The sequence below is a fragment of the Oncorhynchus nerka genome, linkage group LG16 (genome assembly GCF_034236695.1).
Source record: "Oncorhynchus nerka isolate Pitt River linkage group LG16, Oner_Uvic_2.0, whole genome shotgun sequence".
Lineage (NCBI taxonomy): Eukaryota > Metazoa > Chordata > Actinopteri > Salmoniformes > Salmonidae > Oncorhynchus > Oncorhynchus nerka.
Window position 1 is genome coordinate 31474746 of NC_088411.1, and position 27072 is coordinate 31501817.

Genomic DNA, 27072 nt, shown 5'->3' on the forward strand with positions numbered 1-27072 from the left:
ATTTACCCAGTAGATGAGACAAACAGACAGAGATGGAAAGAGTACCATTTACCCAATAGATGAGACAAACAGACAGAGATGGAAAGAGTACCATTTACCCAGTAGATGAGACAAACAGACAGAGATGGAAAGAGTACCATTTACCCAGTAGATGAGACAAACAGACAGAGATGGAAAGAGTACCATTTACCCAGTAGATGAGACAAACAGACAGAGATGGAAAGAGTACCATTTACCCATTAGATGAGACAAACAGACAGAGATGGAAAGAGTACCATTTACCCAGTAGATGAGACAAACAGACAGAGATGGAAAGAGTACCATTTACCAAGTAGATGAGACAAACAGACAGAGATGGAAAGAGTACCATTTACCCAGTAGATGAGACAAACAGACAGAGATGGAAAGAGTACCATTTACCCAGTAGATGAGACAAACAGACAGAGATGGAAAGAGTACCATTTACCCAGTAGATGAGACAAACAGACAGAGATGGAAAGAGTACCATTTACCCAGTAGATGAGACAAACAGACAGAGATGGAAAGAGTACCATTTACCCAGTAGATGAGACAAACAGACAGAGATGGAAAGAGTACCATTTACCCAGTAGATGAGACAAACAGACAGAGATGGAAAGAGTACCATTTACCCAATAGATGAGACAGACAGACAGAGATGGAAAGAGTACCATTTACCCAGTAGATGATACAAACAGACAGAGATGGAAAGAGTACCATTTACCCAGTAGATGAGACAAACAGACAGAGATTGGAAAGAGTACCATTTACCCAGTAGATGAGACAAACAGACAGAGATGGAAAGAGTACCCATTTACCCAGTAGATGAGACAAACAGACAGAGATGGAAAGAGTACCATTTACCCAGCAGATGAAAAAGACAGACAGAGATGGAAAGAGTACCCATTTACCCAGTAGATGAGACAAACAGACAGAGATGGAAAGAGTACCATTTACCCAGCAGATGAAAAAGACAGACAGAGATGGAAAGAGTACCATTTACCCAGTAGATGAAAAAAGACAGACAGAGATGGAAAGAGTACCATTTACCCAGTAGATGAGACAAACAGACAGAGATGGAAAGAGTACCATTTACCCAGTAGATGAGACAGACAGACAGAGATGGAAAGAGTACCATTTACCCAGTAGATAAGACAAACAGACAGAGATGGAAAGAGTACCATTTACCCAGTAGATGAGACAAACAGACAGAGATGGAAAGAGTACCATTTACCCAGCAGATGAAAAAGACAGACAGAGATGGAAAGAGTACCATTTACCCAGTAGATTAGACAAACAGACAGAGATGGAAAGAGTACCATTTACCCATTAGATGAGACAAACAGACAGAGATGGAAAGAGTACCATTTACCCAGTAGATGAGACAAACAGACAGAGATGGAAAGAGTACCATTTACCCAGCAGATGAAAAAGACAGACAGAGATGGAAAGAGTACCATTTACCCAGTAGATGAGACAAACAGACAGAGATTGGAAAGAGTACCATTTACCCAGTAGATGAAAAAGACAGACAGAGATGGAAAGAGTACCATTTACCCAGTAGATGAGACAGACAGACAGAGATGGAAAGAGTACCATTTACCCAGTAGATGAGATGGAAAGAGTACCATTTACCCAGTAGATGAGACAAACAGACAGAGATGGAAAGAGTACCATTTACCCAATAGATGAGACAAACAGACAGAGATGGAAAGAGTACCATTTACCCAGTAGATGAGACAAACAGACAGAGATGGAAAGAGTACCATTTACCCAGTAGATGAGACAAACAGACAGAGATGGAAAGAGTACCATTTACCCAGTAGATGAGACAAACAGACAGAGATGGAAAGAGTACCATTTACCCAGTAGATGAGACAAACAGACAGAGATGGAAAGAGTACCATTTACCCAGTAGATGAGACAAACAGACAGAGATGGAAAGAGTACCATTTACCCAGTAGATGAGACAAACAGACAGAGATGGAAAGAGTACCATTTACCCAGTAGATGAGACAAACAGACAGAGATGGAAAGAGTACCATTTACCCAGTAGATGAGACAAACAGACAGGATGGAAAGAGTACCATTTACCCAGTAGATGAGACAAACAGACAGAGATGGAAAGAGTACCATTTACCCAGTAGATGAGACAAACAGACAGAGATGGAAAGAGAAAGTAGATGATACAAACAGACAGAGATGGAAAGAGTACCATTTACCCAGTAGATGAGACAAACAGACAGAGATGGAAAGAGTACCATTTACCCAGTAGATGAGACAAACAGACAGAGATGGAAAGAGTACCATTTACCCAGTAGATGAGACAAACAGACAGAGATGGAAAGAGTACCATTTACCCAGTAGATGAGACAAACAGACAGAGATGGAAAGAGTACCATTTACCCAGTAGATGAGACAAACAGACAGAGAAAAGTGAGAGAAAATAACAGGAAGATCAGAGAGAGAGACGGACTGAGAAAGGGAGAGAGAAAACAGAGTGCTGGAAGGTAGAGGTGTACCAAACTCTCAGAACCTCTACAGTATTTGATGTTAACACACACTGACACAGCGGCAGACACACACACACACACACACACACACACACACACACACACACACACACACACACACACAGTACCATACCATCGCGGGAGACACATTTCTACTATTGCACTTCATCGTCCTCTAAGGTTTTTCTCCTCTGACTCAATTTGACACTTGGGTGAGAGGGAGTGGTGTGAAAGGAAAGAGAGACTGAACGAGAGAGAGGAGAGTGAGAGAAAAAGGGGAGGAGGAGAACTGCGCCAACAGACTGAGCAGAGAGTGAGAGAGAGAGAGAGAGTGGTGTGAAAAGTTCTATGAAAAAGAGGAGAGAGAGAGAGAAGGCATGAAAGAGCAGAAAGGGAGAAACTGTGTGAACAGATGAGACATAGAGCAAGTGTGGAAATACATAGACAAGAAGGAGAGAGAGAAAAATATAATATGACATTTGAAATGTCTTTATTCTTTTGGAGGGATGAAGGGGTGATAGACAGGAAGGAGAGGGAGATGATGGAGAGGAGAGAGATGAAGGGGTGATAGACAGGAAGGGGAGAGAGATGATGGAGGAGAGAGATGAAGGGGTGATAGACAGGAATGAGAGAGAGATAAAGGGGTGATAGACAGGACGGAGAGAGAGATGAAGGGGTGATAGACAGGAAGGAGAGGGAGATAAAGGGCCATCACAGCAGCAAGATTTGTGACCTGTTGCCACGAGAAAAGGGCAACCAGTGAAGAACAAACACCATTGTAAATACAACCCATATTTATGCTTATTTATTTATTTTATCTTGTGTCCTTTAACTATTTGTACATTGTATATATATATACATAATATGACATTTGTAATGTCTTTACTGTTTTGAAACTTCTGTATGTGTAATGTTTACTGTTAATTTTTGTTGTTTTTCACTTTATATATTCACTTTGTATGTTGTCTACCTCACTTGCTTTGGCAATGTTAACACATGTTTCCCATGCCAATAAAGCCCTTGAATTGAAATTGAATTAAAGGGGTGATAGACAGGATGGAGAGAGAGATAAAGGGGTGATAGCCAGGAAGGAGAGAGAGATAAAGGGGTGATAGACAGGAATGAGAGAGAGATAAAGGGGTGATAGACAGGAAGGAGAGAGAGATGAAGTGGTGATAGACAGGAAGGAGAGAGAGATGAAGGGGTGATAGACAGGAAGGAGATAGATGAAGTGGTGATAGACAGGAAGGAGAGAGATGAAGTGGTGATAGACAGGAAGGAGAGAGAGATGAAGGGGTGATAGACAGGAAGGAGAGGGATGAAGTGGTGATAGACAGGAAGGAGAGAGATGAAGGGGTTATAGACAGGAAGGAGAGAAAGAAAAGGGCAGAAGGAGCCAATAGAGTGATGAAAAGACGATGAAAGGGTGAGAAGATCAGGTGTGAAAAGGCAGACAGAACGAGAGATGGACAGGGAGGAATCTAGTGGTGTGTGTTTTCATCTTCAGTTGTGTCCAAACTGTAGCTCATTAATATTCAAACAGTGATGTTAACTGAGACCTTGTCTCACTGGAACAGTTTCATATTTGATATGTCCTGTGTGGGGGGGGGATCAGAGCACTGAGAGCCAGCCAGAGATGCAGCAGTCTTCACTTTCATGGTGTCTTCTTGTTTGGGCCAAGTTTATTTATTTATTTTTGTTTTCACCTTCTACCCTCCTACAGTATATTCTTCTGCTCTCTCTCTTTTCCTTCCCTTGTGCTATTCTTCTCTTAATGCCTCTCTTCTCTATCTCCTCATTCATCTCTCCTCTTCATCACCCCTCTTCTCTCCTTTCCTCTCGTCACTATCACCCCCTTCATCCCTCTCTCCTCTCTCCTCTCCCTCCTCTCTCCTGCCCTCACCATTCCTCACCTCATCCTCTCTCCTCTCCCTCCTCTCTCCTGCCCTCACCATTCCTCACCTCATCCTCTCTCCTCTCTCTCCTCTCTCCTGCCCTCACCATTCCTCACCTCATCCTCTCTCCTCTCCCTGCTCTCTCCTGCCCTCACCATTCCTCACCTCATCCTCTCTCCTCTCCCTCCTCTCTCCTGCCCTCACCATTCCTCACCTCATCCTCTCTCCTCTCTCTCCTGCCCTCACCATTCCTCACGTCATCCTCTCTCCTGCCCTCACCATTCCTCACCTCATCCTCTTTCCTCTCCCTGCTCTCTCCTGCCCTCACCATTCCTCACCTCATCCCTCTCCTCTCCCTCCTCTCTCCTGCCCTCACCATTCCTCACCTCATCCCTCTCCTCTCCCTGCTCTCTCCTGCCCTCACCATTCCTCACCTCATCCCTCTCCTCTCCCTGCTCTCTCCTGCCCTCACCATTCCTCACCTCATCCTCTCTCCTCTCCCTCCTCTCTCCTGCCCTCACCATTCCTCACCTCATCCTCTCTCCTCTCCCTCCTCCCCTCACCATTCCTCACCTCATCCTCTCTCCTCTCCCTCCTCTCTCCTGCCCTCACCATTCCTCACCTCATCCTCTCTCCTCTCCCTGCTCTCTCCTGCCCTCACCATTCCTCACGTCATCCTCTCTCCTCTCCCTGCTCTCTCCTGCCCTCACCATTCCTCACCTCATCCTCTCTCCTCTCCCTGCTCTCTCCTGCCCTCACCATTCCTCACCTCATCCTCTCTCCTCTACCTCCTCTCTCCTGCCCTCACCATTCCTCACCTCATCCTCTCTCCCTCCTCTCTCCTGCCCTCACCATTCCTCACCTCATCCTCTCTCCTCTCCCTCCTCTCTCCTGCCCTCACCATTCCTCACCTCATCCTCTCTCCTCTCCCTGCTCTCTCCTGCCCTCACCATTCCTCACCTCATCCTCTCTCCCTCCTCTCTCCTGCCCTCACCATTCCTCACCTCATCCTCTCTCCTCTCCCTCCTCTCTCCTGCCCTCACCATTCCTCACCTCATCCTCTCTCCTCTCCCTGCTCTCTCCTGCCCTCACCATTCCTCACCTCATCCTCTCTCCTCTCCCTGCTCTCTCCTGCCCTCACCATTCCTCACCTCATCCTCTCTCCTCTCCCTGCTCTCTCCTGCCCTCACCATTCCTCACCTCATCCTCTCTCCTCTCCCTGCTCTCTCCTGCCCTCACCATTCCTCACCTCATCCTCTCTCCTCTCCCTCTCCCTCCTCTCCTGCCCTCACCATTCCTCACCTCATCCTCTCTCCTCTCCCTGCTCTCTCCTGCCCTCACCATTCCTCACCTCATCCTCTCTCCTCTCCCTGCTCTCTCCTGCCCTCACCATTCCTCACCTCATCCTCTCTCCTCTCCCTCCTCTCTCCTGCCCTCACCATTCCTCACCACATCCTCTCTCCTCTCCCTCCTCTCTCCTGCCCTCACCATTCCTCACCTCATCCTCTCTCCTCTCCCTACTCCTTTCCATCCCTCTCTCCTCTCCTCCCTTCAGGACAGTGCAGAGACAGAGGTGAACAGCAATAAGTGGTATACTTTAACATGTTTTTCTCTCTCTTTTCTCCTCTTTTCTCACCCTCTCCTCTCCGTCACTCCTTCACGTCTCCTCTCCTCTCCGTGACCCCTTCACGTCTCCTCTCCTCTCCATCACCCCTTCACGTCTCCTCTCCTCCCTTCAGGACAGTGCAGAGACAGAGGTGGACAGCAATAAGTGCTGTACGTTATGTAATATGTTCTTCACGTCGGCCATTGTTGCCCAGTCTCACTACCAGGGCAAGACACATGCCAAGAGAGTACGACTGGTACTGGGAGAAACACCCAGCTTACCTACTGCTACCAACAGCCCTACCACCACAGGTAACCCACACGTTCATGCTCATTTAGTCATTTAGCAGACACTCTTATTCAGAGCAATTGACAGGTTTTCCCACTAACTCTTACTTTGCTGATAGCTAATTTATTAAGGACAACATGTACTTACTCTGACTGTGATATGTGGTTTTCCTACCGAGCTATCTTAAGATGAATGCACTACTGTAAGTCTCTCTGCTAAATTACTCAAATGTCAATGTAAGTGCCTTGCTTAAAGGCACATTGACACATTTTTCACCTAGTCAGCTCAGGGATTCGGACAAGCAACCTTTCAGTTACTGGCCCAATGCTCTTAACCACTAGGCTACCTGGCGCCCCATACACTCACACAAACTCATACACACACCAGACACAGACAAACAAGCTTGCACCCACCCACACACACACACACACACACACACACACACACACACACACACACACACACACACACACACACACACACACACACACACACACAGATTGAACTGTTGACCCCAAACCAACTACTCCTGAATCAATAAGGCTGCAATAAAGCCACTGACATCTGCAAGTGGATTTATGTCACAATGCCTTTTAGTGTGCGTGTGTGGATTTATGTAATGACGATAAGTGACCTCTGCCCTGGACACACACACCCTCACCATGGTTTTCTATGTGATAAAACAGCTCTCATATATCCCTGAACAAAGTGTGTGTGCGTGTGTGTGTGTGTATACGAAACACAATCCAAGCCAGTTGACACATACATCAGACCAAGGTCCTAAACGACACAGCCAACAGCTTTACTGGAGCTAAGCCATTTGTCTACCTATGTGCCAGAATAACAGAGTGCTGTAGGGTACAATATGCTGTTGTACACTGTTCTCTGGATGGTTTAAGGTTTGTCCTTGCCATTCACATATGCCTGCAAATGTTGCAACAACATCCAAATGATAGCATGCCATACAGTCTATCGGCTGAAGAAAGCTTAATCCCCAATACCCAAGGGGATACAGCATTGTTCACTCTCCATGCCCAACAGCATGGGCAGCCTTTCAACTATGACCTCTCTCTCTCTCTCTCTCTCTCTCTCTCTCTCTCTCTCTCTCACTCTCTCTTTCTCTTTCCTTCTGTCTTTCACCCTATTGCTTTCTCTCTGTCTCACACCACACACACACATGGAAACTAGGCTTGGGCAGTTTCCATACAGTTCTGCCATTTACAGTTTTTCCTGCATAGCACAGAAGGGCGTCACTAAAAATGCAAATGGTTCTCTGCAAATCCTCTCAAGCTCAGTCAGGTTGGATGGGGAGCATCAGTGCACAGCTATTTTCAGGTTTCCCCAGAGATGTTAGATCAGGTTCAAGTCTGGGCTCTGGCTGGGCCACTCAAGGACATTCAGAGACTTGTCCCCAAGCCACTCCGGCGTTATCTTGGCTGTGTCCTTATGGTCATTGTCCTGTTGGAAGGTGAACCTTCGCCCCCAGTCTGAGGTCCTGAGCGCTCTGGAGCAGGTTTTCATCAAGGATCTCTGTACTCCATTCATCGTTCCCTCGATCCTGACTAGTCTCCCAGTCCCTGCCACTGAAAAACATCCCCACAGCCTGATGCTACCATCATCAGGCTTCATCGTAGGGATGGTGCCAAGTTTCCTCCAGACGTGACTCTTGGCTTTCAGGCCAAACAGTTTGATCTTTGTTTCATCAGACCAGAGTATCTTATTTCTCATTGTCTGAGTCCTTAATGTGCCTTTTGGCAAACTCCAAGTGGGCTGTAATGTACCTTTTACTGAGGAGTGGTTTCTGTCAGGCCACTCTACCATAAAAGCCTGATTGGTGGAGTGCTGCAGAGATGGTTGTCCTTCTGGAAGTTTCTTCCATCTCCACAGAGGAACTCTGGAGCTCTGTCAGAGTGACCATCGGGTTCTTCGTTACCTCCCTGACCAAGGCCCTTCTCCCCGATTGCTCAGTTTTGCCGGGCGGCCAGCTCTCGGAAGAGTCTTGGTGGTTCCAAACGTCTTCCATTTAAGAATGATGGAGGCCACTGTGTTCTTGGGGACCTTCAAGTTTGCAGACATTTTTTGGTACCCTTCCCTAGATCGGTGCCTCGACAAAATCCTGTCTCGGAGCTCTACGGACAATTCCTTCGACCTCATGGCTTGGTTTTTGCTCTGGCATACACTGTCAACTCTGAGACCTTATATAGACAGGTGTGTGCCTTTCTAAATCATGTCAAATCAATTGAATTTACCACAGGTGGCCTCTAATCAAGTTGTAGAAACATCTCAAGGATGATCAATGGAAACAGGATATACCTGAGCTCAATGTCAGGTCTCTTAGCAAAGAGTCTGAAAACGTATGTAAATAAATACATTTTTAATGCATTTGCAAAAGTTTCTTAAAACCTGTTTTCGCTTTGTCATTATGGGGTTTTGTGTGTAGATTGATGAGATAAAAAAAAATCCTTATTAGGATAAGGCAGGAACGTAAGAAAATGTGAAAAAAGTCAAGGGGTCTGAATACTTTCCGAATGCACTGTGTACGGTATACTGCCCAAACCTAATGGAAATCATGTGTTTGATGCATTTGATACCATTCCACCTATTCTGCTCCAGCCATTACCAGGAGACCGTCCTCCACACTTAAGGTACCATGTCTATGTCTAACCTGTGACATAGACATAAAGGAACGATGGATCGTTAAAATACCCGTAAGCTTGAGTTCCATCGCTATCGAAAAATCTGGGCCTGGATAGTAGCCATAGGGTAACCTTGTGCCAGACCAGAGCTGGGCTCTGTTTGGACCACATAGTGGACAGACCCTCTCAACACCTGAAACAGCTGTATGTTCAACTCAGTCTCATGAGACTATGGGCTGAGTCCCAAATGGCACCCTATTCCCTATATACAGTAGTGCACTACTTTTGAACAGGGCTTATGTAGGAAATAGGGTGCCATTAGGGACCAAGGGTTGGAAAAGATAACCGGAAAATAACAGAACCTGAACCGAAAATGGAAGTGATCTATTATGTTCCGGAACAGAACCGTTATTTTAAAATCATGGGAACCGGTTAATAAAGTAATTTTACATTCCAGGCATTTTTTTCCAGTCCCACAAAAAAACGCAACAAAGCACCTATCCAAAGCCCTGTCACTCAAAAACAGATTCCAGCTTCTGCCTGCCAGCTGGAAATCGTTGCCAGTGTGTGTGCATGTAGGCTACCTGCCCCTCCCCTCTGAAGTATAGGTTACTGTAATCTACTGACAACGTTACAAGCATAATTCAGAAATTAGGTATAGATGTTTGATTAAAGAAGAATGAAATTACTTTTCCAATGCTAATTAAGGATACTATAGTTATCACGTTTATTAACTACAAAAAGGTAAGACGTGTTTTTAATTCTAGTGCCTCGCTGCACCCTCAAGCTTGTTAGCTAGCTAGCTAACGTTTGCTCTGGTCCAACATTAAACCAACTCAGAACTTCAAAGACATTCAAATTTCCTCCATAGAAGCATATAATTGGTATAATTCAATATGTCTAATTCAGATAATGCTTGTCATAACAAGATGTCCAGCTCTTCAAGGCAAGCTTCCTCCATCCTCGCTCACTCTTTCCTCACCCTAAAAATGTCTGTTGCATCTTGCGCCTTAAACCTCATAGTGTATGTGTTTGTCTTTCATTATGATTAAACCATGCTGTTATGGCAAAATACAATTTGCTCTTCAAGACTTTCCTGTACAGATTAAGTCACTTACCCACTCCAAAGCAAGCTTCTCTATCCACATTGATTTGTGAAGTAATTTAATGTCGAGCTAAATATAAAACAAATGTATATTTCAGAGGTTTAAAAAGGAACAGAAACAAACGATATCAAACTTCACTTTTTGGGGGGTTGGAGCCGGTTCAGAACTTTATTTTTCTGGTTGGAACAATGGAACAGAATGAAAAAAAATGATGGTTCTGTTCATTAGTTAATGATTGTAAAATAATTCAAGTTCCAACCTCTGTTAGGGATGCAGCCTTTGTTGTTGCACGTGTCAAGTGTATACACTGAGTATACCAAACATTAGGAACACCCCCCCCCCTGCTTTGAACAGCCTCAATTGGTCAGGGCATGGACTCTACAAGGTGTCGAAATCATTACACAGGGATGCTGGCCCATGTTGACTCCAATGCTTCCCACAGATGTTTTTTACGTGGTGGACCAGTCTTGATACACACGGCAAACTGTTGAGTGTGAGAAACGCAGCAGTGTTACAGTTCTTGACAAACCGATCTGCCTGGAACCTACTACCAGACCCTGTTCAAAGGCACTTACATATGTTGTCTTGCCCATTCACCCTCTGAATGATACACATACACAATCAATGTCTCAATTGTCTCAAGGCTTAAAAATCCTTATTTAACCTGTCACCTCCCCTTCATCTACACTGATTGAAGTTGATTTAACAAGCGACATCAATAAGGGATCATAGCTTTCACCTGGTCAGTCTATGTCATGGAAAGTGTAGGTGTTCTTAATGTTTTGTATACTCAGTGTATGTCTACATTTTATATTTATATTTCAATCATTCAACAGACACTCTTTTCCAGAGCGGCTTATAATCATACAACTGAGGGAGGTGAAACAATGTAGCATGAGCATTGGAAGTAAATCATCTTCAAACGTCCAGCAGCAGCAGGAAATCCATTGCTAGAAAAGAGGACAGATTAAAGTATAGCTGCAAGCAGCCATTCAGAATCAAACCCTGCAATATGCTTTGTATGTATTTTGAACCATGTTTTAATATGTTGGCTACTTGAAACGTATATTAAAAACAATATTTCCCAAGAGTCTAGCTCAAACAACATGGCCGCTACAAGCCATGTACCACCATGCGGCCAAACTGAACCATACTCTACAGGTTGGCTAGACTCACATCCCAGAGCATGTGTGCCAATTTTCAAATCTCAGAGTCAAACAGACCAAGAGATATAAACGTGTGCCCATTACAGTGTCACCTTGTGGTCAATTTCAATATGCTTGCATATGACAGTGTTTGGATGACAGTGTTTGGACGACAGTATTTGGAACATGTGTATCAAGTTTTGTTACAACACCAATATCTGTGTGTGGTTTATATGCGTTTATGTGCCAGACACGCCCACGTGAATGTTTATTGTTCGGTAGGACCCATGTTGTTTGAGATGCGAAACTGGAAAATATTGCGTTGAGAGACCTTGGTCTATATGGGATGATGCAGAATGTAGTTCCAGTGCAGGAACATCAATCAGCGGAAATTTCAGAGCGCCACCTATAGTTTTCGATAAAACTCAAACTTTCATTAAAACACACATGCAAGGTACTGAATTAAAGCTACACTCGTTGTGAATCTAGCCACCAAGTCAGATTTGTAAACTGCTTTTCGGCGAAAGCATGAGAAGCTATTATCTGATAGCATGCACCCCCCAAAACACCTGAACGACACCTAAACAAAATATTTAGCGGTAGCCGGCGCTACACAAAACGCAGAAATAAAATATAAAACATTTATTACCTTTGACGAGCTTCTTTGTTGGCACTCCTATATATCCCATAAACATCAAAATTGATATTTTTCCCGATTAAATCCGTCATTGTATAGGCAAAATGTCATTTTATGAAGGACGGTCTGATCCAGGAAATTTTCCCTTTACAAGACGCAACGTCACTTTTTAAAATGACAAAAGTTGCCTATAAACTTTTACAAATCACTTCAAACTACTTTTCTAAACAAACTTTAGGTATTAATAAACGTTAATAATCTATCAAATTGATCACGGGGCGATCTGTATTCGATAGCAGCAAGTCTTGAAATCATCCTCCATGTTTTCACTTTCATAACATCCTGCGGTGAGCCCCAAGACAGGAAGTGCCTATACGTCATCTAACCAAGGATAAAGCAGCCATAAAATGCCAGTACTGGCGACATCGTGTGGAAGCTGTAGGCATTGTAATGGGGACCTCATTTTTTTTCTGTCGCCTTAGACAATACATTGACTGGCGGATGAATATTTTTTTTGTGTTTTTGGTGAACAGTTTTCCCTGGGATTTTTACTCCTAAACACGTTCTGTTATAGCCACAGACACGATTTAACCAGTTTTAGAGACTTCAGAGTGTTGTCTATACACACATACTTATCATATGCATATACTATATTCCTGGCATGAGTAGCAGGACGTTGAAATGTTGCGCGATTTTTTACAAAAAGCTACGAAAATTCGCATCATTCCTAACAGGTTTAGATCATGTAGATCAGTCATTCTGTGCCAGAGGAGTAGCGTGTTAAGTGTTTTACACAAAATTCTAAATGCTGGAAAAAAATCATCATGGCGGAACTTATAGGTCCTTGAGGCAAATTTGTTTGTTGTGAGGAGAGGGACCTATGTAACTCATTTCATGAATAGTGGCGAAGTAATACAATTTAGCAATTTACACTGGAGTGATATATGTGCAGAGGAGGATGTGCAAGTAGAAATACAGGTGTGCAAAAGAGTAGAAAAACATAGGTAGTTGGTTGGATGGGCTATTTACAGATGGGCTGTGTACAGCTGCAGCGATTGGTAAGCTGCTCTGACAGTTGACTCTTAAGTTAGTGAGGGAGATATAAGTCTCCAACTTCAGTGATTTTTGCAATTCGTTCCAGTCATTGTCAGCAGAGAACTGGAAGGAAAGGTGGCCAAAGTAGGTGTTGGCTTTGGGGATGACCAGTGACCATACCTGCTGGAGCACGTGCTATGGGTGGGTGTTGCTATGGTGACCAGTGAGCTGAGATAAGGCGGAGCTTTACCTAGCAAAGACTTATAGATGACCTGGAGCCAGTGGGTTTGGCGACGAATATGTAGCAAGGACCAGCAAACGAAAGCATACAGGTCGCAGTGGTGGGTGGTAAATGGGGCTTTGGTGACAAAACGTTTGGCATTGCATTAGATAGACTGCATTCGATTTTCTGAGTAGAGTGTTGGAGGCTATTTTGTAAATGACATCGCCGAAGTCAAAGATCAGTAAGATAGTCCGTTTTACAAGGGTATGTTTGGCAGAATGAGTGAAAGAGGCTTTGTTGCGAAATAGGAAGCCGATTCTTGATTTAACTTTGGATTGGCGATGTGTAATTTGAGTCTGGAAGGACAGTTTACAGTCTAGCCAGACATCTAGGTATTTATAGTTGTCCACATATTCTAAGTCAGAACCGTCCAGAGTAGTAATGCTAGTTGGGTGGGCGGATGCGGGCAGCGATCGGTTGAAGAGCATGCATTTAGTTTTACTAAATATAGTTTTACTAACTATAAACTAAAGTAACATTTTTTATAAAAAGTAACACAATAAAATAACAGTAATGAGGCTATGTAGGGGGTACCAGGTTAGTTGAGGTAATTTGTACATGTAGGTAGAGGTAAAGTGGCTATGCATAGGTTTGGGATAGGGTTACGAATGGCTGAGGTAAAGGATTGGGATAGGTTTAAAAGATAATTTTTTAAATTGAGTGCCTAGCAGTACGATTGATCTGTGGTCTTGGGAGCCACAGTGGCCTAGCAAGTCGTGAGCCTGCTAGATGGTAATAAGCGCTCCTAGTGGACGGGGTATTGAAAGCAACAACCGACGACCTGAGGACCTGGACAGACGTTGAATACTGAAGTTGACCTGGTGTGACCTGGCTACTAAAAAGGGCCTAAAATGGCCACTTCCTCCCAATCAAGTTTCTATGTGAGAACAACCTGAGATGAGAAAAAAAATGGGCCAGTCCTTGCATTGAATCACCCATAAGGTAAATTTAGGGCTTCATTTAATAACTGATTCAACATAGAATTGATCGCTAATAGGTTTACCTACACAGTATTCTCCAATAGAGTTCAGGCTCAGGGTTCAAAGTCACTATCAGACAGCTTTTCTAGACAGTGGGTGCTTGTCTGTGTGTACTTGAGTGCGTGTGTGCACGTGTGTGCACGTGTGTTTGTCCGGGTGTGTGCTTGTGTTCAGTTCATTCGGCCCATCCATAGCCCCTATTAGAAACCAGCCCGCAACCCCAAACTGATCAATACTTCTACTGGATTCCATTTGGCTCCTAACAAGCCAACATAATCCCCCTTAAACACCAAGGTCAGAAGCACACAGTCATAACCACTCACCCGTTCTCCATAGCCAACATAAGACAGTTAGGCGTCTTAACCCTCGCAAAGCTGCCGGCCCACCTCAAGCCGCACCCTCAGAGCATGCGCAGACTAGCTGGCTGGAGTGTTTATGGACATATTCAATCTCTCCCAGGCTGTTGTCCCTAATTGTTTCAAGATGTCCACCATTGTTTCTATACCCAAGAAAGCAAAGGTAACTGAACTAATTGACTATCGCCCCGTAGCACTCACTTCTGTCATCATGAAGTGCTTTGAGAGGCTAGTTAAGGATCATTTCACCTCCACCTTACCCGACACCCTAGACCCACTGCAATTCGCATAAGAGCCAAAAGATCCATTGATGATGCAATCGCCATCGCACTACACACTGCCCTATCCAATCAGGACAAGAGGAATACCTATGTAAGAATGCTGTTCATTGACTACAGCTCAGCCTTCAACACCATATTACCCTCCAAGCTCATTATTAAGCTCGGGGTCCTGGATTTCCTGATGGGCCGCCCCCAGGCGGTGAAGGTAGGCAACAACACCTCCACTACGCTAATCCTCAACAGAGGGACCCCTGCTCAGACCCCTCCTGCACTTCCTGTTTACCTATGTCTGCGTGGCCAGGCACACCTCATCAAATTTGCAGACAACACAACAGTGGTAGGCCTGATTACCAACAACGATGAGACACCCTACAGGGAGGAAGTGAGGGCCCTGGCGGAGTGGTGCCTGGAAAATAGCCTCTCCCTTAAAAGGAGCACTCAAGCCACCGTTAACTTTCAGTACACTTTCAATGTCATCATATATCACCCTGATCATGGCAATAAAACCAAAGCTGAAACCAAATGCCTTAAAAGTGCGCCAGAAGTATTGATGTTCAACTCGGTCAAATGCCTTTTCCTGATCAATTGAAATTAGACCAGCATCCAACCCAATAGCCCTAGAGACGTCCAAAACATGCAGAATCAGGGAAATGTTATCTCTTATCTGCCTGCCAGGAACACAGTAGGACTGCCCCATCACATCCTTCAGCCTGTTGGACAAAGCCTTGGACAGAATCTTATAATCAGTGCACAATATGGCCACCGGCCTCCAGGTCTTCACCATCCTAGTGTCACCCTATTTGGCAGTAGGGTGAGGACAGCCCTCCCGCAGCTTATCAGTAGTAACCCTCCGGTCAAACTATTGTTAACTACTGCTAGCCAAACCTCTCCCAACATGGCTCAAAAAGACTTTAAAAAGTCAACGGGAAGCCCATCAATGCCTGGTGCCCTTCCATTTTACATGACTGTTAATGCAGCATATAGCTCCTGCAAAGACAATGGTTGCTCTAGTTCAACCTGAGCTGTAGCAGGGTTAAAACCCTAGTCTTACAATAAGTACCATTGGATCTTCAGTACACCCACTTAACATCCCATCAGAAAGACAGAACACTACACAAGGCAACGTCCCCAATCACTGCCCTGGGATATACAGTATATATATTTATTTTACGTGAGGAAAGAGTGCCTTCTACTGGCACTCAAACACCACTTCCAGCAGCATCTGGTCTCCCATCCAGGGACCAACCAGGACCAAACCTTCTTAGCTTCAGAGGTAAGCCAGCAGTGGGATGCAGAGTGATATGCTGCTGGCTTGATCTCCTGTGGTCTCAAGAGTCAGGAGTTACACTATTTCAGACTCTAGGGCGTTCATTGATCTAGCGATGCCACTTGTGACGTTCATTGTGTATTGATTACAGAATTGTTAAATCTGGATTTTCCATATATCCCACCACTGTTGAAGGGATACAAAACTGCCTTTTGAGACCTCCACCTCTCTCAGAAAAAAACTAAAACAGTTCCTGAAGTGAGCATCATTCAATAAAGTTATATTCAAATGTCAGTATGCACTTTTGGGTTTTACAGGGTTAATGAACACCACCTCTGTTATGATCAGAAAATCCCACTGGGATTATTACACTTGATTTACAGACCAGAACGATGGTGTTCTCTCTCACATGAGCCCGCCCATGTGTACTGTCTCGTGCCTCCATGTTGGCTCCGCCAAATATCACACAGTTCATGTGTTACAATAAGGCATATTAAAAATGTCCTCGAGGCTATATGAGGTTCTTTGTGGTTTCTATCTAAATCACTGACTGTGCAGTTCAAATCCCCAGCAAGAAATAAATAATCCTCAATGTTACATTTCTCAATGGTATTAGATGTCTCTAAAACATACCCTCTCAACTGCCACCACTGGGGCATATACATTTATTAACACATAGCAATGTTTTCATACCACAATCTCACTTTTAATAACCTCCCCTCAACCACCTCTTCAACCTCATATGGCAAAGGCAAAAACCCTTTTGAGAACAGGATACCCCCACTTTTTGAGCTTTTATGACTACACACCACTGTCCCCCCCCCCATCCTGTTGCAACATTGCAACACATTCATTTTCAATATTACTATGCGTCTCTTGTAGAAAACCTATGTCACTTCCCTTTCCCTTAATGAACTCATATACCACAGCTCTTTGTTTAACGTCACTCGCCCCATTTACGTTTAAAGAAGAAATCTTAATACTGCTCATGGCTGATTTTTTTTTACAAAGGAATAGACAGAAAACACAGAATTTAAATCACTTTTCACTCACGTGACAAACGAGTCTTAACGATTTCAGGGCTTGTCAAATCTCCCCCCGTTATTTTTGACATCAGAAACTTTGCTGATTCAACAAACAAGTCACCTTCAGAAAAAAAATCTGTTACATTATAATCATACATATATTTCTTCCCTTATGTCAATATCAGAAATTGACGTACCTTCTCAATCCCATACCTCCCTTCCACCCCATTCTCTCGCTATTTTGTTGTGATGCATCATATGACTCACTCTCGCCATCCTCCCCAGAGAAACACCATCTCTACAACCTGTTTATCCTCAACTGATTTATCATCTCTACCTTCCTGTTAGAATTAGAACCTTCATCACACCTTACATTCTTCCTCTTAACCCTTGGTACTTTGAAAACAGCTGCTTCATTTTCCATTCTTTCAATCTCCTCTTGAACTCCAATTTTATTTTCCAACACCGACTCAGCAACCCCAGTCCCGGTCTCACCGGCTGTTTCCCCCTCCCTCTTTACTCTGATCCACCACAATTGCTCCCATAGCCACACCGCTCTCCTTTCTGACTCTACCAACCACATCTGCCCACCTTCTCCCTTCTCCTGAACCCTTAGCATGTTCATCCTTCCGCGGTGGTGCATTAGCTGGACCAGCGCGAGAGCTGCTACCTGGCCCTGCCGCTCGTTCTCTGGACAATAACGTATCAAATGCCCCTCTCTTCCGCAGCCAAAGCGTTTAATTGATTCAGTAGAAGCGTAGAACACAATCAAATCCGTCAATTTTTAAAACTGAACGCTCAGTTCGTCAGTATCCTTCTTTAAAATCATGTGCACTTGTCTCCTATGAGACACGACATGTTTCAGCAAAGGAGATTAGCATCCCAAAATAACATTTTTTATTGTAGATACAGATTGACTGTGATGAGATAACTCTCCCTCCAACACTTCATCTCTAACAAATGATGGCACATTAGAAAGTATAACTTTCTTCACCAGATTCATGAAACGAAATACCGATGTCTGTGTATCCCGCAATACAACACCACTCTCAACTATCATATTCACCTTAGCAATGGAATCTAAGAATATCACTAGAGTGCTATTCATCCTTGAGGCTGATTTTATGCTATTATACCCAATGATAGCACCCAATGATAGCATCCACTGCTAAACTAAACACCCTGCTTAAGCAGGAATCTTTACTCTTTGCCACTGACTTAGTTATTCAAATCCCAACCCCCCGCGAATGGCCACTGCAACTAGTGCCACACGCTGGTTGCTCCTTCACACCACCCCTATACGTGATTAGTGACAGTGAGACAAAAATAACCTTAAAACAACTAAACAATATATATATATATATATATATATACATACATACACACACATACACACACACACGCTGAAAACACCGAAAACCCTATATAGTGTAAAAAAATTCAGTCGCTCTCACAATCGCTCCTGCTTCCCTACTCACTCCCAGCATGCACTCTGACGAAAGAGAGAGAGATTGCTTTGGCAATATGTTTCCCAAGCCAAAATAAAACATCTATGAATTGAATTGAGATAGAGAGAGAGATGTGTGTGAGCGAGAGGTGTTTTGTGTGTGAGTGAGAGAGGGGTAAAGAGAGCGAGTGAGAGAGAGAGAGACGTGTGTGTGTGTGTATGAGTGAGAGAGAGAGGTAAAGAGAGCGAGTGAGAGAGAGAGAGACGTGTGTGTGTGTGTGTGTGTGAGTGAGAGAGAGAGGTAAAGAGAGCGAGTGAGAGAGAGAGAGACATGTGTGTGTGTGTGTGTGTGTGAGAGAGAGAGGTAAAGAGAACGAGTGAGAGAGAGAGAGACGTGTGTGTGTGTGAGAGAGAGAGGTAAAGAGAGCGAGTGAGAGAGAGAGGTAAAGAAAGCGAGAGAGAGAGGTAAAGAGAGCGAGTGAGAGAGAGAGACGTGTGTGTGTGTGTGAGAGAGGTAAAGAGAGCGAGTGAGAGAGAGAGAGATGTGTGTGTGTGTGTGCTGAAGGTTACTTTTGATTCTAATCTCTCCTGATCTATCCTTCCATCCTCCTCCACTTGTCTTCCTTCTTTCTCTCTCTCTCTCTCTCTCTCTCTCTCTCTCTCTCTCTCTCTCTCATTCTGTCCTTCCTCCCAGGCCTTTCTGTCACTAAACCATGGCAACTTCCCTGAAAGCACCTTCACCAAACTGACACTTTATGTGTGTGTGTGTGTGTGTGTGTGTGTGTGTGTGTGTGTGTGTGTGAGCACGTGCGTGTGAGGTAATCGAACTGACACTTTTTGTGTGTGTGTGTGTGTGTGTGTGTGTGTGTGTGTGTGTGTGTGTGTGTGTGAGCAGGTGCGTGTGAGGTAATCGAACTGACACTTTCCAAGAAGTAGAACAAAGTTATTTCAAAGCTAACCCAAACTGTCATTGACATCCATTACTATTTGCAATGCCACTCCCTAGACACTGGTTTCTGTCTGGCTGCAAGTCAAATCCCAATGTTTCTACACCCTATTAATTACCGTAGCTGTTAGTGAGGATGAGTGTGTGTGTGTGTTTGTGTGTGTGTTATGTTTCTGTGTGTGTGTGTTTGTGTGTGTCATGTGTGTGTGTTTGTGTGTGTGTTATGTTTCTGTGTGTGTGTGTTTGTGTGTGTCATGTGTCTGTGTGTGTGTTTGTGTGTGTGTTATGTTTCTGTGTGTGTGTTATGTTTCTCTGTGTGTGTGTGTGTGTGTGTGTGTGTGTGTGTGTGTGTGTGTGTGTGTGTGTGTGTGTGTGTGTGTGTGTGTGTGTGTGTGTGTGTGTGTGTGTGTGTGTGTGACTGCGTGTATCAAATCAAATGTTATTGGTCACATACACACATTTAGCAGATGTTCTTGCTGGTGTAGCAAAATGCTTGTGTTTCCAACAGTGCAGTAATATCTAACAATACACACCAATCTAAAAGTAAAACATTTAATTAAGAAATATATAAATATTAGGATGATGCCTGTCATTTTGTCCCGTTAAGGTTACGACCGTGGAAATGTTTGTAATGACCTGTCAAACAAACCCCAATTATGTCTGAAATGGGCTGAATGGAATACATTGGCTATAAGAACGTTAAAGCTTCATCTGGGATTTAACACAACGTCTCAACACTTACATCACAAGAAAAATAATGAAGCTAACTTTATTTTGATGAGTGTTCATTTTTTGTTGAATTAAAAAAAAAAGTTTACAAATTAAATACACTGAAATGAAAACAACTTCAGAAAATGAAGATATAGTGATATTATGTCTGATCTAACAAACAATTTAAAATCTGTTTAGATAGGTGTAATCTAGAACCAAGTATGTTGATTGTTACACTGTATCCTGATATGTAAAGTCTGTTTAGATAGGTGTAATCTAGAACCAAGCCTGTTGATTTTTACACTGTATCCTGATATGTAAAGTCTGTTTAGATAGGTGTAATCTAGAACCAAGTATGTTGATTGTTACACTGTATCCTGATATGTAAAGTCTGTTTAGATAGGTGTAATCTAGAACCAAGCCTGTTGATTTTTACACTGTATCCTGATATGTAAAGTCTGTTTAGATAGGTGTAATCTAGAACCAAGCCTGTTGATTGTTACACTGTATCCTGATATGTAAAATCTGTTTAGATAGGTGTAATCTAGAACCAAGCCTGTTGATTGTTACACTGTATCCTGATATGTAAAATCTGTTTAGATAGGTGTAATCTAGAACCAAACCTGTTGATTTTTACACTGTATCCTGATATGTAAAGTCTGTTTAGATAGGTGTAATCTAGAACCAAGCCTGTTGATTTTTACACTGTATCCTGATATGTAAAATCTGTTTAGATAGGTGTAATCTAGAACCAAACCTGTTGATTGTTACACTGTATCCTGATATGTAAAGTCTGTTTAGATAGGTGTAATCTAGAACCAAGTCTGTTGATTGTTACACTGAAGGTATCCTGATATTGACACGTATTGAATTATGCAACAGAACGTGACAACAACAGTAATTAATGAGGCAGTCTAGACAGTGCAGGTGTGTGAGTGCAGGTAGGGTAGACAGAGCAAGTGTTTGGTGGTTGCAGCCCTTTTCCACCCCTTTATGTTAATTTCTGAATTTATGCAAATTGTCACACGATTTTCTTTTTTTCAACACAAAATAAAAAAATAAAAACAACATGTTATGTGTGAGTCCATTCTGAGCAAAACATTTTACAAAAAAATGTAATACCCGAATTCAAACCAAAATCCCTGAAAATCATTCATTATTTTGTCCATGCAAGTAAAATGTTTATACAAATGTTCATACAATGTTCTGTCTCTCCCCGAGATCTGGAATCTCAACGCCTGCTCAAGGGTGAGACAAAACATTGTTTTGTGAACACAATATCTGTGTCTACGACGCCAGGACAGCGGAGTCAATCACCACCTTCCGGAGACACCTGAAACCCCACCTCTTTCAGGAATACCTAGGATAGGATAAAGTAATCCTTCTCACCCCCCTTACTAGATTTAGATGCACTATTGTAAAGTGGCTGTTCCACTGGATGTCTTAAGGTGAACGCACCAATTTGTAAGTCGCTCTGGATAAGAGCGTCTGCTAAATAACTTAAATGTAAATGTAATACAAAAGTGTGTGTGTGTGTGTTGAGTGGGAGGTGGTGAGAGGTATAGAGAGACAGCCTTAGATACTGTAACTATGTGAAACAGACCCCATTTAGCCAATGTGTGATTAACTAACGAGCTCACTGCATTACCAACACATACACACACTCCTCTCTATCTCTATGTACACACACACATATATATACACCCCCCCACACACACACACACACTCCCCCACACAAACATATTTGTGTAATAGTTCATAGACATTGCTTCGGTAAAAGTCCATTCATGCCAATAAAGCATTAATTGAATATTGAACAGAGACAGAGACAAATAATGATAATAATGATGAATGATATGCTCAACAAGACATGGACCACACAAGAATAGGTCCTAATATATACTGTAGCCTACAGAGCCATCATATGTGGTATACTGTATGAAATTTAAAACTGAAAATGTGAAATATATGATAAAAGTATGAAGTGAAAAATGCAATGGTATTTTCTGAGTAGAGCTTTAGTGACACTAGCACAGTGTAGAGGGTAGAAGTAGACAGTTGGACAAAGCCATCTGGCACCAGAGCTCTCTCACACTACAGTATTTGGCTATAGACCTAACACCCCCCCACACACACACACACCTTCACATGCATGCATCCATGCATGCACACATACAGCTCACACTTTCAAATACCTGCCTTCACACGTCACATCCTCATGCAATCATCCTCACACGCAAACAAACACTTACAGTAGCTTGCAAAAATATTCACCCCTCTTGGTATTTTTCCTATTTTGTTGCCTTACAACCTAGAATTAAAATAGATTTTTGGGAGGTTTGTATCATTTGATTTACACAACATGCCTACCAACGGGTCATTAAAAAGTGTAACATCTTATGCTTCACGGAGTCATGGCTGAACAACGACATACAGCTGGCTGGTTATACGATATACTGTCAGGATAGAACAGTGGCGTCTGGTAAGACAAGGGGCGGCGGTCTATGTATTTTTGTAAACAACAGCTGGTGCACGATATCTAAGGAAGTCTCAAGCTATTGCTCGCCTGAGTTTCTCATGATAAGCTGCAGACCACACTACCTACCGAGAGAGTTTTCATCTATATTCTTTGTAGCTGTTTACATACCACCACAGACTGAGGCTGGCACCAAGACAGCATTGAATGAGCTGTATTCTGCCATGAACAAACAGGAAAACGCTCACCCAGAGGCAGCGTTCCTAGTTGCCGGGAAATGTAATGCCGGGAAACTTAAATCAGTTTTAACAAATTTCTATCAGCATGTTAAATGTGCAACCAGAGGGAAAATAACTCTGGACCACCTATACTCCACACACAGAGATGCATACAAAGCTCTCCCTTGCCCTCCATTTGGCAAATCTGACCATAATTCCATCCTCCTGATTCCTGCTTACAAGCAATTTAAGCAGGAAGCACCAGTGACTAGATCAATAAAAAGTGGTCAGATGAAGCAGATGCTAAGCTACACAGACTGGAACATGTTCCGGGATTCCTCCGATGGCATAGAGGAGTACACCACATCTGTCATTGGAAACATCAATAAGTGTATCGATGACGTCACCCCCACAGTGACCATACATACATACCCCAACCAGAAGCCATGGATTACAGGCAGCATCCGCACCAAGCTAAAGGCTAAAGCTGCCACTTTCAAGGAGCGGGACTCTAACCCGGAAGCTTATAAGAAATCCTGCTATGCCCTCCGATGAACCATCAAACAGGCAAAGCGTCAACACATGACTAAGATCGAGTCGTACTACACCGGCTCTGACGCTCGTCGGATGTGGCAGGGCTTACAAACCATTACAGACTACAAAGGGAAGCACAGCCGAGAGCTGCCCAGTGACACGAGACTACCGTCGAGCTAAACTACTTCTATGCTCGCTTCAAGGCAAATAACAGAGCACCAGCTGTACCGGAAGACTGTGTGATCAAGCTCTCTGCAACTGATGTGAGTAAGACCTTTAGATAGGTCAACATTCATAAAGCCGCAGGACCAGACGGATTTCCAGGACTTGTACTGCGACAACGCGCTGACCAAATGGCAAGTGTCTTCACTTACATTTTCAACCTCTCACTGTCCGAGTCTATAATACCAACATGTTTTAAGCAGACCACCATAGGGCCTGTGCCCAAGAACACAAAGGTAACCTGCCTAAATGACTACCGACCTGTAGCCATGAAGTTCTTTGAAAAGCTGGTCATGGCTCACATCAACACCATCATCCCAGAAACCCTAGACCCACTCCAATTTGCATACCACCCCAACAGATCCACAGATGATGCAGTCTCTATTGGACTCCACACTGCCCTTTCCCAACTGGACAAAAGGGAGAGAATGCTATTAATTGACTACAGCTCAGCGTTCAACACCATAGTGCCCTCAAAGCTCATCAATAAGCTAAGGACCCTGGGACTAAACACCTCCCTCTGAAACTGGATCCTGGACTTCCTGATGGGCCACCCCCAGGTGGTGAGGGTAGGTAACAACACAAGCCGAACCTCAACACAGGGGCCCCTCAGGGGTACGTGATCAGCCCCCTCCTGTACTCCCTGTTCACTTATGACTACATGGCAAGGCACTCCGATGACACAACAATGGTAGGCCTGATCACCGACAACAACGAGACAGCCTGTAGGGAGGAGGTCAAAGACCTGGCCGTGTGGTGCCAGGACAACAACCTCTCCCTCAACGTGATCAAGACAAAGGAGATGATTGTGGACTACAGGAAAAAGAGGACAGAGCACGCCCCCATTCTCATCGATGGGGCTGCTGTGGAGCAGGTTGAGAGCTTGAAGTTCCTTGGTGTCCACATCACCAACAAACTAACATGGTCCAAGCACACCATGACAGTCGTGAAGCGAGCACGACAAAACCTATTCCCCCTCAGGTGACTGGCATGGGTCCTCAGATCCTCAAAAGTTTCTACAGCTGCACCATCGAGAGTAGCCTGACTGTTTGCATCACTGCCTGGTACGGCAACTGCTTGGCCTCCGACCGCAAGGCACTACAGAGGGTGGGGCGAATGGCCTAGTACATCACTGGGGCCAAGCTTCCTGCCATCCAGGACCTCTATACCAGGCGGTGTCAGAGGAAGGCCCTAAAAATTGTCAAAGACTCCAGCCACCCTAGTCATAGACTGTTCTCTCTGCTTCCACACGGCAAGTGTTACCGGAGCTCCAAGTCTAGGTCCAAGAGGCTTCTAAACAGATTCTATCCCCAAGCCATAAGACTCCTGAACATCTAGTCAAATGGCTACCCAGACTATTCGCATTGCCACCCTCCCTCCTCTCCACAACACTGCCACTCTCTGTTGTCATCTTTGCATATTTTCTTTTACTGCTGCTCTTTAAATACTTGTTACATTTATCTCATATTCTTATCCGTACTTTATGAAACTGCACTGTCGGTTAGGGGCTCGTATTCGGCGCATTTAACTTTGAAGATGCTAAATATTTTTTATTGTGACTCAAACAAGAAAAAAATATGAAAACTACAGTGTGCATAACTATTCACCCACCTGAAGTCAATACTTTGTAGAGCCACCTTTTGCAGCAATTACAGGTGCATGTCTCTTGGGGTATGCCTCTATAATCTTGGCACATCTAGCCACTGGGATTTTTGCTCATTCTTACAAAACTGCCCCAGCTCCTTCAAGTTGGATGTGTTCTGCTGGTGTACTGCAATCTTTAAGTTATACCACACAGATTCTCAATTGGACTGAGGTCTGGGCTTTGACTAGGCCATTCCAAGACATTTAAATGTTTCCCGTTAAACCACTCAAGTGTTGCTTTAGCAGTATGCTTAGTGGTCATTGTCCTGCTGGAAGGTGAACCTCCGTCCCAGTCTCAAATCTCTGGAAGACTGAAACAGGTTTCCCCCAAGAATTTCCATGTATTTAGTAACATCCATCATTCCTTCAATTCTGACCGGTTTCCCAGTCCCTTTTGATGAAAAACATCACCACAGCCTGATGCTGCCACCACCATGCTTCACTGTGGGGATTGTGTTCTTGGGTAAATGAGAGGTGTTGGGTTTGCGCCAGACATAGTGTTTTCCTTGATGGCCAAAAAGCAACATTTTAGTCTCATCTGACCAGAGTACCTTCTTCCATATGTTTGGGGGAGTCTCCTACATGCCTCTGGCGAACACCAAACGTGCCTGCTTATTTTTTTATTTCAGCAATGGCTTTTTTTCTGCCCACTCTTTCGTAAAGCCCAGCTCTGTGGAGTGTACAGCTTAAAGTGGTCCTATGGAAAGATACTCCAATCTCCTCTGTGGAGCTTTGCAGCTCCTTCAGGGTTATCTTTGGCCTCTTTATTGCCTCTCTGATTAATGCCCTCCTTGCCTGGTCTGTGAGTTTTGGTGGGCGGCCCTCTCTTGGCAGGTTTGTTGTGGTGCCATATTCTTTCCATTTTTTAATCATGGATTTAATGGTGCTCCATGGGATGTACAAAGTTTAGATTTTTTAAATAATCCAACCCTGATCTGTACTTCTACCCAACTTTGTCCCTGACCTGTTTGGAGAGCTCCTTGCTTCTTGCTTGGTGGTGTTGCAGACTCTGGAGCCTTTCAAAACAGGTGTATATATACTGAGATCATGTGATAGATCATGTGACACAGATTACACACAGGTGGACTTTATTTAAGTAATTATGTGACTTCTGAAGGTGATTGGTTGCACCAGATCTTATTTAGGGGCTTCATAGCAAAGGGGGTGAATATCTATGCACACACCACTTCCATATTTTTATACTTTATACTCATTTTTTCCACTTCATGGACTAATCTCGGATTCTGCAGTGAGACTGTGAGAGCATGTTTGCTTACACACACACACACGCACACACACGCACATACACACACACACACGCACACCTCAGTGTGTGACCCCAGGTCTTATTCTGTCGGTCCTAACGGTGCCAAGGCTATGAATGGCCTGTCTCCATGGTAACCATGCTGACATTGTATTAACAGGGTCACCTGGAAGACTACCACTTATTTTTCTGAAGATGGGGGGGGGGGTGAGAAAAAAGTCTGATGAATGGACACACGCATCAACATAAATATGACACACAGATTTTCTCCACAGAGTCTGAGAGTAGGATGGATCTCTGGAGTGCAGTTAACCTTTCTCTTACCCTCATCTGGGTGTGAGGGTGTTTTTGTGTGTTTGTGTGTGTGTGTGTGAGACTCTTGAGACCACGTTAGTGTTTTACTGTAGATGTAATTTCCGATATACTCATTACAACAATTATTATTGATTCATGTTTATGGTCTATTACTGCCATACTCAACGGGGTCAATACAGGGTCAATACGGGGTCAATACAGGGTCAATGTAATGCGGTTGAGAA

At 43.8% G+C, this 27072-nt stretch overlaps 1 protein-coding gene across 1 annotated transcript in view; it reads left to right on the top strand.

Moving 5' to 3' along the window:
* Positions 1-27072, top strand: part of LOC115125331 (zinc finger matrin-type protein 4-like) — a 224209-nt gene that overhangs the window by 141333 nt on the left and 55804 nt on the right. The window contains exon 4 of the mRNA XM_065002590.1: positions 6166-6343. Within this exon, the coding sequence (XP_064858662.1) occupies positions 6166-6343 (178 nt within the window). The remainder of the gene's footprint in view (positions 1-6165; positions 6344-27072) is intronic.